Genomic DNA, 15,724 nt, shown 5'->3' with positions numbered 1-15,724 from the left:
TGTTATGATCAATGATCAATTTCAACTTTATAAAGGTTGGTGGTGGCAAGAGGCGTAGGTTGGGAAGTACTTATGGGGAAAGATGAATTGGCAAAGGGTGGATATAAAGTATTTAATTGCTACCACAAAATCAGGAAATGAAAATAATTGTAATAAATTTGTCATCAAGAAATAAAACCAAGATATAAATAAATGATGTCATTATTTTTTATTACGGGGCTAAAAGTAACCTGACCTATGGGATAGGTATAATGCCATAAAGAAGGGACATCCATCTGTTTAGAAGGTACGTATGCTTTCCAGAGGGTACGCTTTTATATTCCACACGCCACCATTGACAGAAAAGTCCATTGAGAAATTGTATATTTACTTAGGGGGAATAAAAACCTTATATGTATGTATGCACATATCATGTGAAATTGGATGAAAAAATTCTAAAACGTTTTTATTTGGGTAGAACCTATGTATTTTAAAATAAGATGCTTAAACCGAAAAATAAAGGAGTTGGAAAATTTCAATGTCAGCAAAAAAAATTAAGAAACTTACAACCTAGAATAATGGGTGCGTTCAGCAATTAATCATGCCAAAGCATCAGTCGCTGTTGACCATTTCTTGTGCGTTTTTTATTCGTCGAATTAAAATGCCGAATGTTTACAAGTAATTATATAAAAACATATGTATTTGGTTTTTATTAACCCGTAACTTCAATTGCATTTCTGATTGGATACAAACATTTAAAACCAATGGTTCGTCTGTACTTGAAGGCATTGGTGTTATTGAAGAGATTTAAAACAACAGTTTTTCTCAAATGGAGAATGACGAATATTTAAAAAAAAAGTAAAACGACCTGCGCAGATCTCTTTCATTTGATAATATCAAGCAATACTAGTATGTCATTGTAATTTTTCAATCCTTGAAATAAACTAAATAAAAAAACAAAACATTAAACTGTACTTGATTTTTGTTGTTTTGCGAGCATATTTACCAATGTTTTAGTGCTTATCTAAGCGCTTAAAATGGATTTTTTCTTGCTTATTTTCTTCGACCCTGATTATAATGTACTATGCGTTATTCTATTTTATTTTCCATAACTGTATATACAATAGGCCGTATCACGAAAAAAAGTTTGGTGTAGATCAGTTTTATTTGAACAGTTATGTATGTTGAGAAAATTTTGGGTTTAATCATTTTTTTAAGGCTCCCGCTAAAGGAGCTAAATAGCGTTTTTATTACCTCGCTTTTATTAGCTTGGGATGTAACTATGTAATATTGATGCGCCTAAAAGATGCAGCGATTTCCATTCTCAAGTTACATACCTGATGACAGTATGAATGGAAATTAAAAACAATATATATGTGACCTGGTCTACGAAAAGGGAGCTTACGTGCGAAAACTAGTTTTCTGTGAAAAAGCTGTTAAAAGTAAGCAACTGGTTTCGTCAGTTTCTCATTATCTCGTTAATTATTCTCCGCGCCGGACGTCCAGTAAGTGTTGTTGTTGGTCCAGTAAGTGTTGTTGTTGGTCGGAATATTATTATAGTTCATCGTGTAAGTTGCTAGTGTGGAACATTTAAAAAAGTAACACTGAAGAAGTGACGTTTACTGTTTCTGTTTCTACATTTTTAGTACACTTCTAAGCAAGTTAGGATTTTCTGCTTTTCACCACGTGAAAAAGCATCTCATCTTCCATCCGAATCAACCAAAAAGTGAAAATTGATTTTTTGACACCTAAGCCCCCTTTCCGTAGACCAGGTCACATATATGTATTGGGATCGATAGATATGAATGAGCTGAACATAACGGTATATTTTTTTTACGGAAACTACAACTACAAAAGTTACTAGGGGTTAAAGTTCAAATTAAACAATTCTTTAAATAAAAATTTCTTGAAAACGAATGCATGGATTTTAAAAATTTTATGTATAGTTTTTATAAAAATTGTATTGATTAAAAAAAAAATATTAATCAAATCTTTATAAACCCATTTTATTTAAATCCCCTATTTTGTTATATGTAAAAGTTGTAAAATTGAATCGGAAGTTAATCAATCACTTAGGTATTATAACCCTTACTACGTAGAATTCTCCTTTCTGTGTAGCCGAGAAAAAAAGGGGAACTCCTTTCTGCGTATTTATAAATCCTTAATAAGGGAATTTAAATACGAATGAGTTTGTAAAAATTTCCTTTATAACACTGGATCACAAATTTTAATTTTGTTTTTATTCTCCTGATGCCACTATCCAATTTGTNCAATGTTTATGGATACGCTTTCTAGATATTTGCAATTTACCGTTATTCAGCTTAAAAAAAAAGATTGGTTCCACTTAATCAAGTATATCTTACGAAACGTCTGAACAATTGTAATACGAAATACGGCAAATCAAAGCCAATTAAATTCTCCATAAGCTGTGTATACATCACTTTTCTATAGGCCTGACAGTGTCTGAGAAATTAAATAATCATTCCAGGTTCTTTGATTTTTCGATTAAAAAATTCAAACTTTAACAGGGAAAAAATTAAAAGATAACAGTTTCTGTGTAAATGTTTTACCTGTTCCTCCAGAAAAAAATTCAGTTACCAATGAAGAAAATCGATGGATAAATAAGAAAGTAANTTTTTTTATATTAAATTATATTTTAAGAAATACTGAAAATTTGGAATAAAAAATCGCGCGATTCTTTATTCCAAATTTTCGCCTGCGGCGCTTTCTTTAACAAAAAAAAGAAACAATATTTAAATATATACTGAAAATTTCCGCCACTTTTTTAAATAGGAAACATTCTAAAAAAATTAATATTATTTTAATTTGTTGTCTGCATTTTGATTTGACTGTATTTTGATTTGTCTGGATTTTGATTTGTCTGTATTTTGACTGTCCGCATTTTGAATTTCTGGATTTTGCTTGTATGGATTATGTTATACACCCAATTTTTCTCAAATGGAGAATGACGAATATTAAAAAAAAATTAAAACGACCTGCGCAGATCTCTTTTATTTGATAATACCAAGCAATACTAGTATGCCATTGTAATTTTTCAATCCTTGACATAAACTAAATAAAAAACAAAACATTAAACTGTACTTGATTTTTGTTGTTTTACGAGCATGTTTACAAGCATATTTACCAATGTTTATGGATACGCTTTCTAGATATTTGCAATTTACCGTTATTCAGCTTAAAAAAAAAGATTGGTTCCACTTAATCAAGTATATCTTACGAAACGTCTGAACAATTGTAATACGAAATACGGCAAATCAAAGCCAATTAAATTCTCCATAAGCTGTGTATACATCACTTTTCTATAGGCCTGACAGTGTCTGAGAAATTAATTAATCATTCCAGATTTTTTGTTTTTTCGATTAAAAAATTCAAACTTTAACAGGGAAAAAATTAAAAAATAACAGTTTCTGTGTAAATGTTTTACCTGTTCCTCCAGAAAAAAATTCAGTTACCAATGAAGAAAATCGATGGATAAATAAGAAAGTAATGATTCGTCATATTACAAGTAATTTTTAGCAAAAAAAAAACCGCCTTGAACTCTCATATAAAAAAAAAATATATATATATATATATCTCATGATCGGCTGATCGGATCTTAACCAGATTAGCAAATTAGTATGGGACCACCTCTGAGACACTACCTTTCCGATGCAAAAAGAATTATCGAAATCGGGTGACGTGGGCCAAAGTTATGCGGTAACATACATAAAAACAAAAAAAACAAAAAAAAATATTCCGACGAACTGATAACCTCCTCCTTTTTTGGAAGTCGGTTAAAAATGCGCAAGGATTTTTTGTATGAAATATGAGCAGAAAAGAGTATTACTCATACGCCACGCACACCTGAGTGTTTGCATCGAAATTATTAGATAATTTCCCAGAAACTATCAGAGCTATCGAAAAGTGATGCACATACGGTTTAGGGAGAATTTCATCTTCCGTAACTCGTATTACGTTTATTCAATTGATTCGTAAGATATACGTGATTAATGGAAACCACTCTTTTTTAAGCTGAACAACGGTAAAATGCAAATATCTTGAAAAGTTATCCATAGAAAAAAAAATATCACGATTTTCGGAATCACCGATCAATTCTACATTGGAATTGCATAGTGGCATCCATAGAGCATTTTTGCTGTAAACCAGTGTAATTTTTTTACATTAATTCGATCTTTGTGAAAACTAAAGGCATATATAAAATATGTATATCAAATTAAGGGGAATCAAATTTCCTATCAAATGAGACCAAATCCGAGCATTCGTTTTCAAGAAATTTTGATTTAAAAAATTGGTTAATTTGAACTTTGACCCTTAATAACTTTTGTAGTTGTCGTTTCCGCAAAAAAAAATATAAACCGTTATACTCACCGCAATAATTTTTAACGATCCCCGTATATTTTTTGTTATAATTTGAGAATCAGAGCTATTCTGCATTTATGTCCAAAGTCCCCATCAAATTTTTAAAGCTTTAGGGCCAGTATCTCAAAGTCTGGTTAACACTAACTACAGGTTAAACATGGTTATCGACGTTATCGACTCCCTGTTTTATGTAATGGAGTAGATCACATTTAAACTGCAGTTAGTGTTAACCAAACATGGAGAAACTGGCCCTTAGATTTATAGTATAAAAATATAAAACTAGGGAGAGTATTTCCAAAATTAGTGAAGATATAAATAAAAACAGTTCAGAAATATTTTGCTTGTGAATCACACCGATTTCGAATTACATGATTTTCGGAACAAGACTGATCAATTTTCATTGTACTAAATTCAGATAACTCCTGCCCACCTCATGACTGTTGAAATGAATTTTAAATAAAAAATCAAAAGAATGTTTTATTCACAAAAAAAAACTATTTAATAGCCTATAGTCAAAGAAAATTAACAATGACTTCATATTTGGTATTTTCATCCAACTAAACGAAAGTGGCATTAAATTTTGCATAAAGAAAACGTCCCATGCAGCGCAGAATCAGCACACTTCCGATTAACTTAATTAGGAAATGTAATACTTTGTAAATCTGCATGCGTGTCAGGGCGCCTTGGGAACACGTTGCCGGTTCATTCAATAAAAATACGCGAGCGCCTCGTATACCTGAGCGAAAGAATTGTTCATAATCAAGATCTCTGAATTGTAAAAAGCCGAATATATGTCTGGAAAAATTTAAGAAATTTGTGTAACATTAATCCTTGAATTTGGAATGAAGTTAAAAATGGTAATATTTACTCTTCCGAATCCGGCACAAATGAATTCAAAGCGTAAAAGTTATCGTTTTTGAAATCCCATTCTGTGTTTACAAAGAAATGCAGAGCCAAGGTAGCAGCATAAATTCGACGTTGTAGTTTCAAAAGACTAAATAAATAATAATAAATAAATTTATAAAATTTAATTTAATTCATACTAAAGAAATCCACTTTTTGTTTTTTAATTTTATAACTTACAATGGTTTCGTGTTGGTAAAACGCAAGGCAAAATCGACGAAAATTGCCACTAGAACATGCAGAGTAACGAACTGAAGAGAAAAAGTGGAAAATATGTGGGTTTCGTAAATAAATTCTAGATAAGTATAACTGTTCAAAATTAGTATCAAGGCATATCAAACAGGTAGCAGCATTATATCAAAAAGAACATTTGGGTGTATTTTTTTGTCACTACTAGTATCTAAAATGTCAAAAAATAGGCTACTCTTTTTTGGGTCGTAGATTGCGGATTTGTATACCGTTTTTCTAGATCAGGTCATTTCCCCAAGATATTTTCATTTTAAGTTTGCATTGCGAATGCAAAAAAAAATCGAACATTTACATGGCAAATGTTACTCATAAATAATGGGACCAACTATTTCATAGCTCAAGAAAGTACAAGATCTGAGAACCAAAAATAGTATGAAAGTAACGAGAAAATGGTAAAAGCAAAATATACAAAACGTTGACAGTATATCAATTCAACAAATCAATTTTATTAATTAAAAATTAAACTTTATTCAGTAACAATAGAAACTTATACCAAAATTCATAAAAAAATAAATAAGACTTTAACTGCTTTATGAATCCAAAGTTTGCATGAAAATAGCATTTCATAAAGGTCTTTAAACCTATTATATTTTTTACGAATATAGGGATATATAAATACGAATATTTCATGTAAATGCCACAAAATTGAACACTTTTTACACCCATGAATTTTTGGAAATGAGAGACAAAAACAAAGTAGATAAGGGGAAAAACAACCCTTAACCATCCTTCAAAAAGATGTAGGTACTGTACTTCCGAAAGAAGTACGGTGGGTCACATTACTCATACGCCATGTAGAAGGATGGATGAGTAATATTATTTTACTACTACCTGTTTAATAAACCTTGAGTAGTATGAATTCTTGATCAAATTTAAAAACAATTATTCTAGAAAATACGCCTTCTATGCGTACATACATACAGTAACGAACAAAAGTATTGGCACAGAGAATTTTTCGCAATTTATCCAAAGTTTTTCATTAAAATTTTCATACTAATTTGCAACTTCCTACTCAGATTTTTTAGAAAAATTCTAAGTATGCAATTTTATATTATAGCCCATTTAATTAAAGTATGCAAGCTTGAAGCGCTAAAAAAATTCCCTGATTTTTGGCAATTTTTTCACGAAGTTTCTTCCATAAAAAGTAGATTCGACAATTTTTGTATATGAAAGAAAATAATGCTTAGAAAATAATTGTTATGCTAAATTTGAATGGGATATAAAACAGCATTCTTTTCTAAAACAAACCTGAATAGAAAGTTGCAAATTAGTATGCAAATTTATTGAATTTTTCTGAATTTTGCACAAAATTTAGAGCTTTTATTTTTATGTTTTTTGATGTAGTATGAACTATACTTTTATAGAAAATTATCAAAAAGAAATCACAATAAAAAACTTTGCATATATTGCGAAACATTCTCGGTGCCAATACTTTTGTTCGTCACTGTACATACATATTTGAAATTTACGTTTCCTGAATAGAACTATTAACCTTCAAAATTTTTTTCAGGCGAAAAAATTAAAAGGATGAAAAGGATTTTATGACGAAAAATTTAAAAGGATGTATGTACATACATACTTATCGAATGGGGTCACACAAATATTTTGATAGTTTATTTTAAAACATTTATATGCTCTAACCTAACACAGTGGTCCACAAATGTATTATTTTCTTCTTTTGGTGTAAATTTTACCCCCTAAGAAAATTTTAGAATGCTCCCAGAAATCTAAAATGGCAAGCGATGATATAGGCGCTAAAGTTAAATTTTATACAAACCCGAATAAAATTCCACACTGGACAACGTGTTATGCTGCCATCTGGCACCCACAATGTCTTTTCAAATGGTGTATCCTTGATAACTCTCTTGCCGATCTCGATAACTTCGCCAGTCGTTATGGGACATATTTTGGAAGCAGCACAATTAATTACCTCCACTTTCGGATCATTCTTATTCCTAGCAAAATAGACGGAGGCAAATTAATTTGCAGTTTTTTCTCTTTTACCTAAAATTTACCATTCTTCAGTTCCCTTACGATAGGTTGCAATTAGCATGGAACGTACGACCACATCTACTGGCACAAAGTCAGAGACAATATCCGGTTCGGCACAGCTTGTGCGGAAAATACCAATACCACAAGCCACCAACATTCCAATGGGGCCGTTGAAGTTGTCTACCCAACCGGGCACAGGATCTTCAATTGATGAAACCACTGTGAAATATTTTTGAATAAATAATTAATTAGTAAATATACATATATAATGAATATGTCATATGTATGTATGTATATGGGTATATCACAGGAACTTTTGATTTTGATGATTATGCATAGTTTCGTAGATATGTACATATATGTATTTTCAAAATCGCTATATCTGATGGATCAATGGGACTTAAGATTCGTGTTCAGCGATCCTTAAACATACATAACACCTGATCAGGACTCGAATCGTCACATACGGTATCGTATTACTCGTCACATAAAAACATATTTTTCGGATTACGACATACGTGAACGTACTCTTTATCCCATTATTTTATCTTATCTTTAGTATAAAAATTTCGGCCCTTCGGCAACACTGAAGTTTACGAGGTCGTTTGCGCATCAAATTTGCCGCGAAAATTTAAGAGGGGCTCGTAAATATAGCTCCATAAAAATGTTGACAGTTCTTTCAGGAGGCTCGTAAATTTACGAGGTTTACGAGGTTTTTACGAGTTTAAGGGAAGACCCCTACTATTTTACATTACCCGGCTTGAAAACCGAGTTTCCATTTTCTTACTTATGTTTCAAAAGTTCCTGAGAAATGCCCACATACATCATTTAAAATTTTCATCCTGTAATTTGTGACCGTATTTTAGTAAATATGTAATATATGGTGCATACCACCTTACAAGCAAACCAAAAAAAATTGGCCATACACCCCTGCGTCCTCATGTCTTTTTATAAAATAATTTTGAAAAAAAAATCCCGAAAATAAGTTAGGCCTTTTTAAATTTTTCGGTGAGAAAAAAATTTGTTTACATAGTTCTACTGAAATAATCGAAATACTTACTTGCTGAGCTTCACTTTATTGGCATTAGGGTGGTACGTTAGGGTCAATGAACTTTGGAACAAAGAAAATTATATCTTCGAGTCAAAATATCGATATATTATATTTTATGATCCGACTTTAAATGCCGCAGATATGACGAAAAATTAAAAAAGTCGCCCCTTCGTTCGGCCAAAAAATTATTTTTTCTTTTTTAAATAGCCTTTCAAATTAACCTTAGACTCGGGGCTGCTTAATTTGTTAAAAAATTCATAGCGATATCTACGCATTAATAAAGTGGTTAGTTATTATTATTTTTTTAATGAGAAAAGCTGACTAAAAACTGTATCCCATTTTTCTTGTACACTTGATTTTTTGAATTATGACATTCTTTCAGGAAAGGAGTATATATACAACTAATTCTAGGTATGTATGTACATAAAAAGTAAGTATTCCCACCTATTGATGGACGAAATATCAGCAAAGGTAATCGGTCCTTGTACTCCTTAATAATTTGTTCAGCTAAACTTTTCGTAAATGTATAAGTGTTTGGTTGGAAATCGCCATATCTGTGCACAATAGAGTAAACGCGTTTTTCATTACACAAATAAATAGAAAGCAAAACATATACATATATTCATCCACTGTAAACTCACTTAAGATTAAATATATTCAAAGATTCTGTGCTATAAGTTTCAGCCAATTTGATGGTTGTACGCCAATCCGCATAAGAGGGATAGAACTAAAAATAACCACAAAATTTAATAGTATAAAATAAATTTAATTAAATTAACTATACCTTCTCTTCAACAACATGTCTGTTGGGATAACAATATGTAGTGGAAACATGCATAAACACCTTCAGATGTTTCAGAGTCTCTGCGATTTTGATGAGCTCATAAGTGCCGCGTGTATTCATGAGTATAGCTTCACGCAATGGGTCATCGAATCTGTGCATCGAAAATGGCATTACATACGTTTTTTACATTCATATGCACATATACAGGTACATATATACATATGTATATAGGAGTTTCATGAAAAATCAGCAGTGTTCAAATGAATTAAATAATCAGTGTATGGTATGTACATTTGTTACTTATGTTAATAGGGTGGTGCAATGAAACATAATTATACAATACCTTACACTCGCTGCCGAATGATATATAATATTCACGTTCTGTAAGCGTAACAAATCGTCTTCGCTAATACCCAAACCCAGTTGACTACAATCACCCGCTATTGCATGGACTTTCTGCAAATTTTGTGGCTGCTCTTCTCGTAATCGTTCAAAAAGTTTTGAATGCAATATATCTTGTAGGCGATCATCTATGCATTTGCCTTTTTTTGGGCGCATCAAAACAAATATTGCAGCTACATTCGGGCAAGAGCGTAAAATTTTTTCGATAAGACCCTTACCAATGAAGCCTGAGAAAAGGAAAGGAAAAATTAACTTATGATGAATTAAAAATGTATATTTAATAATAAAAAAAAAAGATGTAAACGCCATTTTTCCAAAATTTTCATTTTGATGCAGAAACGTTCCTAAAGCATCATCTTTCTATCGATGCACTTCTGCATCAAAATATACAATTTTGAAAAAAAAGTCGCTTACAGCTTTTTGGCGGTTAGGGCTCGATATGAGTTATTTGGCTATATAGAGTGTGAAAAGTCTCAGACATATTCCGCCGTATCATGAGTTTTATTTTCCCCGAATCGGTTCACTTTTCACTTTTCGTTTCCATGTATTTACTATGGGCGGATGAATTTTTTTTTTGGGCGAAACTTAGGATAAGGCAGATTTCGAAAGTTTTTATGCTCCTATAATAATTCAAAAATGCAACTTAGGCCATATTATGTCAGTTGACATAGAGCTGTGCAAATATATGTATGTTTGTAGGGATGTATGTACATTAGGGTAGTCCAAAAATGCATGCGGGGGGGGAAGTAAATTCGGAATTTTTATGCTCTCACCCCCTAGGATTGTTCTATACCGAAAAAAATATACCCCTATTTTACGAAAATACATGGAAAACTTTGAGCGCTTTCAGCGACTTCTAAATATTTGTTGATTAAAAAAAAAATAGGGGTATACTTTTTTCGATATAGAACAATCCTAATATGCACATTATTTTATTCATGATCCGGCTTATGTATGGACTTGTGTGTATCGAGAAACTTCATTTCAATATCATTCTGAAGAATAATCGATTCCTAAACAAGTATGGAATTAAAAAAAATACAATCGACGTCAGAGCTTCGTTTTTTTATCATTGATGCAATCCTCAGAATACATAAGGCACCAGAATTGAGGACTTCACTTTGCAAGTGATCTGTTGAGAATAAAGTTGAGAGAAATAAAAGTAGTATTCTCGACAACCGAAGTCAGAGCAAGACGGAAATGACAGAAGATCCGTAGCGAGATCAACTTCTTATCGTCGAAATACTCATGTCTCTATGGAGTGTATTATGAATCGCTCAATCGGTCAATCGTGTAAATTTATTATCAAACAAATTTCGAATAAAAACAATCGACTTGGGATTGGGGTTGGGATTGACAAGGTGGTACCTCAAGGGTTATCCCATACTAATTTGGTTTAGTTCCGATCCGATACTGTGTATACCTACAAAAGCATACAAAGTTTTCTACAAAAATAAAACAATTGCATAGTTAATTTAATGTCAAAACTTTGCATTTTCAAAAATTCTATTTATCAGAATCATATACATATAATGCCCAAATTGTCATTAAAATATTTTCAATTTAATGTCCGGTGGTAAACAGGCTTTAAATATGTAAACACTAAAAATTTTAATTACACTAAGTGCCGTTTTCTCAAATAGGTTTTCAATTTTTCTGCCCTTCAAGCTATATTTCCGAACAAAATTTTTGTTTAAAGGGCCACATAAATTTTAAAACCTACATGAGAAAAGGCCCTAAATTTTATATTAGCGCCAGCTGTTTAGAAAATATTCGAAAATAGCGAATGTTGAAGTTTTCTTCAAATATTTGTATGTATAATGCATTCCAGCGATTATACATACATAATTTGCATGAGAGACTTACCTGAGCCGCCAGTGATGAAGATCTCCTGGTTTTCGAAAAACTGTGCTATCGACATTTCTTCTGTAAATAAATGAAATAAACTAATATTACTTACCTTATTTGTTTGCACAGGAAGGCACTCCGCACACAAAGCCCCTAATCATAATAGTGTAATCGTTTCGGCATACTACAACATGAATGAAGCTTTCGTGCCGAGCTCATATATTTCAAGGAACTCTTTACATTACGACTGCTAACCATGTTTCACCTTATCATAAAAGCTGCATGAATCGAAGCGCTCAACATTTAAGGGCGCTTGCCGTTTAGAAATCATCATTTGTTTAAATTTTAGGTTGTACAAAAAAAAAAACAAAGTCCAAGTCAAATTCGTCCAAGTGGTATTGAATCAAAGGTGCAAAAATAGGCGCGAAAATATGTAATGGACAAAGAACGGTCAGAAAAGTGCAATGTCTGTGTTTATTAGCTGGGACTTATGCAAGGCGCGCAAGTGCTCAGACTTCGAGCCGTCAGGTATTCGTTTCGGCATGATGAAAAACGATTACTCTACTATGATAAGGCGCGTAATGTGCGGAGTGTCTAAAACAATACATTCATATACAAATGAACCCCTGCAAAAATTGCTACTGCTCCATGCAAGCATGTAAAGAGTACTCCCTAAGGGTCAAGGAGTACTCCAAAATTAACCACAATTCATATAAAAAATGTGCTCCAATTAACATTGCGATGTCTTAGGGGAGGACCATATACTCCTGCTCTGCTGCTGCTACTCCAACATTTTAACAATGCATTGTTGATATATTTTTTCGTTTGTAAGCGCTTTTGTTCTTCACTTCACAGATGTTTTTTCGCAATTAGTAAAAAGCCAAAACAAAAATAAAAATTAAAAATTACATTTTGCCTCTGATGGCATTCGAACCCGAACCTGCTTGCAGCTAACAAATAACAGCGAACATCTCTACACGTTCAGCTACAGCCAGACATGCAAATGTGCTTTCAAATGCTCAACTTTAATCACATTTCCTTAAAGCTGGTGCAGAGACAGAAGTTGGCCCGTTACAGCAGAGGAGCACTTTTGAAAGTACTCCAATATACCACAAATAGACTACATGGTCCCAACGATTTTTGCAGGGACATATGTTAGTATAAGTATTTACCTACATACATACAAAGTAGCTGCATATGTATGTATATCTATACCTAAATACATACATACTTAATATGTACATATGCATCTAAATAAATATGTACATTAGACGAGATCGCGGAAAAAGTTTGCAACAAACCTCCCCTCCCCCTCCTACTTTGAAAGTTTACTTTGTGAGGATTTTTAGGTCATACATATTTTTTGGTACTATACATTCTTCTAATAAAGCTTACTAAATTCTAATAACTCAGTTTCTACATCACATTTCATAAAATTAAACACTTTAGCAAGCGATTACTTTTTTGGAAGCGTAACAAACAAATACAACAACAAAAACATCTTTTCAACGATATATCACACTTTGAAATCGAGTCATAAAAGAAAAAGTTAGGAAGAAATTCCGATTTTGGCTGTTTTTAGGAGTCGCCAAGGACGAAAATTTGTGTGACCCTAAAATCCTCTCAAAGCAAGCTTTTAAACTAGGGGAGTAAATGCGAACATTTTTCTTTTGTATGGCGATCAACCTAGGCTAATGTAAATACATACTTACATACATGCATACAGTGTTAGTACGGTTCACTTCTGATTGAACTTTTAGCGATTTGCATAGAAATTAAGCACTTATTGAAATTTTTGACGCACTTCGTTGATACTGTATTGTAAGTGCACATATGTACATACGTATGTATATTTACAAAGGTATTGACCACATGTATGCTTGTACCTCTACATTGTAGATACGAATTTACATTTCGGTTTTTTAGTTTTCTTTAGTAAGTTTTAACTATAAATGTGGATTGATTCGACTTCATGGTACATTAACCTATTCATCGACGTAAAATATGTATGTATGTACATATGTATATATACATAGTATAGCTCAGAATTGCATATATATGTATGTAGGTACTTGCCATTGCATAAATACTTTTCCTGAAAAGACGAAAGGCCAATTCTTTTGCAACCGAGACAATGTTTACATAATTAAAAAAACTGACAGCAGTAAGCAAACAGGATCAAAATAAACTTTAATTCCCTTGAAAGTCAATAACAACCACAAAAATAATAACTTAATAGAAAACTTTGACTACTCGTGCAAAATTTGGAAAGTCTGACATTTTTGGATGTTAAATGTAAAAAAAAAATAATAATAATAATTTCTTATTGAAAAATAAAGTTTTTGCAGGATTTTTAACTTCTATGCAGCGACAAATAAACAAAACTTTGGGCTATAAATCACATAGTAATTTAATAGCCCATTTCCACCTTCAAAAATTTTAATATGGGGTGATCGACAAAGGTTTATTTCTCATCTTCTGCTTCTTTACTTTCTTATGCTTGTCCGAGCTCTGTGCAATTACCCCATTCGAGTTGTAGTCTCCTTTTCCAATGGGCATAAACAGCAGTTAAGGCTTGGTGGAAATGAACTATAACACTCTAATCAGATTCGAAGTGAAAAAGAAGTATAGTAATTTTGTTTTTCTATAAAATTTTAAAATCACAAAGAAAACAAGAAGTTATTTATTCACATATGAAAAATTCCAATACCAATTCATCGATAGCTGCATTCACAAATATGTATGACTGTATGCACATATATACGTACTTATGTATGTATGTTGTCCTTTGAAGGATCAACGCACCTTTAAATTTTTTTAAATAAAAATATGAAACGTCTATTAGAATTGAAAATATTCTACTGGATGTCGTCTACTGCGCCGCCACTTTCAAACTGATCACAATTTTTAGTTAGTATAGCGTATTTGCCTTTTGTTTCAATTACTTCTCGAATAAATTTAAAGTTGTAAATTTTAAATATACATACCTTAGGGTGGTAAACAAAGTTTAAAATGGTAAGATCTAACACCCTACACACACTTTTTCGTAGAAATGGTATAGAATTGTTTAACCCTTCTGCGGTGATTGGGTCAAGATTACCCAGCGTTAGGCAATTTTAAAGAAGCTGCGGCGTTATCTATTCGTTAAAAACATAATCAGCTACGGTTTGCAAAAAATAAAAGAGTTTTTTATTTTATTTTATTTTCTAGAAGGCGACTTAGTTTTTCCATACACCCACAGTATTTTTGGGTAATTTTGACCCAAATTATTATTTAGTATTTAAGAGCAACTTTGAATAGCTAAGCATACAGCACTTACCAATAAAGTGTCTGCATGTGATAAATAAAATATTAACTGAATTCATGTTGAAATATCGGTTTTTCTTAAAATTGACTAATTTCTCTTCATTATCGGAAGGGGTAAATTCCAAACTCTGCAGAAGGGTTAAAATCAATATTTTTCGATCGCAAAGCTCTGTTTCACTTCAGAAGACTTTTAATAATAATAACCAATGGTTTATTTTATGATCTTCTAATACTAACGATTTGTTATGGATCCCCCACTGCATTTTAAGAAAGGATAACACCCACTTTTTTTATTTCATCTGCCGATATACTGCCTAGAAATACATGATTTCTTACAACTACATATTTAATTACACTGTACGATATTTTCAGTTTTTTCTGGGGAATTGATGAAACCAATAATTTAAAATTTAAGTACAAATATCAATACCATCAAAATGCCTTTCTAGGATTTTAGGGTCTGCCATGGCAACAAGCACAAAATTTCAAAATGCAATTCCAACTGTAAATCCAAGACCATTTCCAAAACATTCTGACCAGCCCTAATGTTTCATATTTTTTCTTTTGCACCTAAGCAAAAACCCAAAAACCCTCAGAAGGCCTTTTGACAGCATAAATATATGCATTTAAATCAATTTTAATTACTTAAAAAGCTGCTCTGCGACTACCAATCTGGAAAAACTGACAAAATACTTTTCTATATACAATCCAGACTTTCACAAAAAATCGCATTCAGCAATTCCCCAGCTGACTGCTGAACAGTGGTCTTAACCCTTTGAGAACCGATGTTGCTTATAGGCAACATTGACATTTTGAGTTATAAATCCTAT

At 32.0% G+C, this 15,724-nt stretch overlaps 1 protein-coding gene across 2 annotated transcripts; it reads right to left on the bottom strand.

Moving 5' to 3' along the window:
* Positions 1 to 4,487: 4,487 nt before the first annotated feature.
* On the bottom strand, positions 4,488 to 14,490 carry LOC108366204 (putative fatty acyl-CoA reductase CG5065). 2 transcript variants are annotated; one of them, XM_017620530.1, is made up of 11 exons: positions 14,394 to 14,490; positions 11,607 to 11,666; positions 9,682 to 9,967; positions 9,339 to 9,489; positions 9,196 to 9,281; positions 8,999 to 9,108; positions 7,527 to 7,722; positions 7,289 to 7,466; positions 5,443 to 5,513; positions 5,228 to 5,353; positions 4,488 to 5,154 (listed from the first exon to the last, which is right to left on the bottom strand). In XM_017620530.1, the coding sequence occupies exons 2-11, from the start codon at positions 11,659 to 11,661 to the stop codon at positions 4,917 to 4,919; spliced, it is 1,497 nt and encodes a 498-aa protein (XP_017476019.1). In that variant the 5' UTR covers positions 11,662 to 11,666; positions 14,394 to 14,490; the 3' UTR covers positions 4,488 to 4,916. The 2 variants fall into 2 exon arrangements, with proteins under 2 accessions (XP_017476019.1, XP_017476020.1); XM_017620531.1 differs by having other exon boundaries at positions 14,357 to 14,478.
* Between the last annotated feature and the right edge of the window lie 1,234 nt (positions 14,491 to 15,724).

The sequence above is a fragment of the Rhagoletis zephyria genome, unplaced genomic scaffold, assembly GCF_001687245.7.
Source record: "Rhagoletis zephyria isolate East Lansing unplaced genomic scaffold, Rhagoletis_zephyria_1.1 Rzeph_scaffold_02187, whole genome shotgun sequence".
NCBI classification, from domain to species: Eukaryota; Metazoa; Arthropoda; class Insecta; order Diptera; family Tephritidae; genus Rhagoletis; species Rhagoletis zephyria.
Note: the sequence above shows the minus strand (reverse complement) of the source record. Positions and strands in the feature narration are given on the sequence as shown.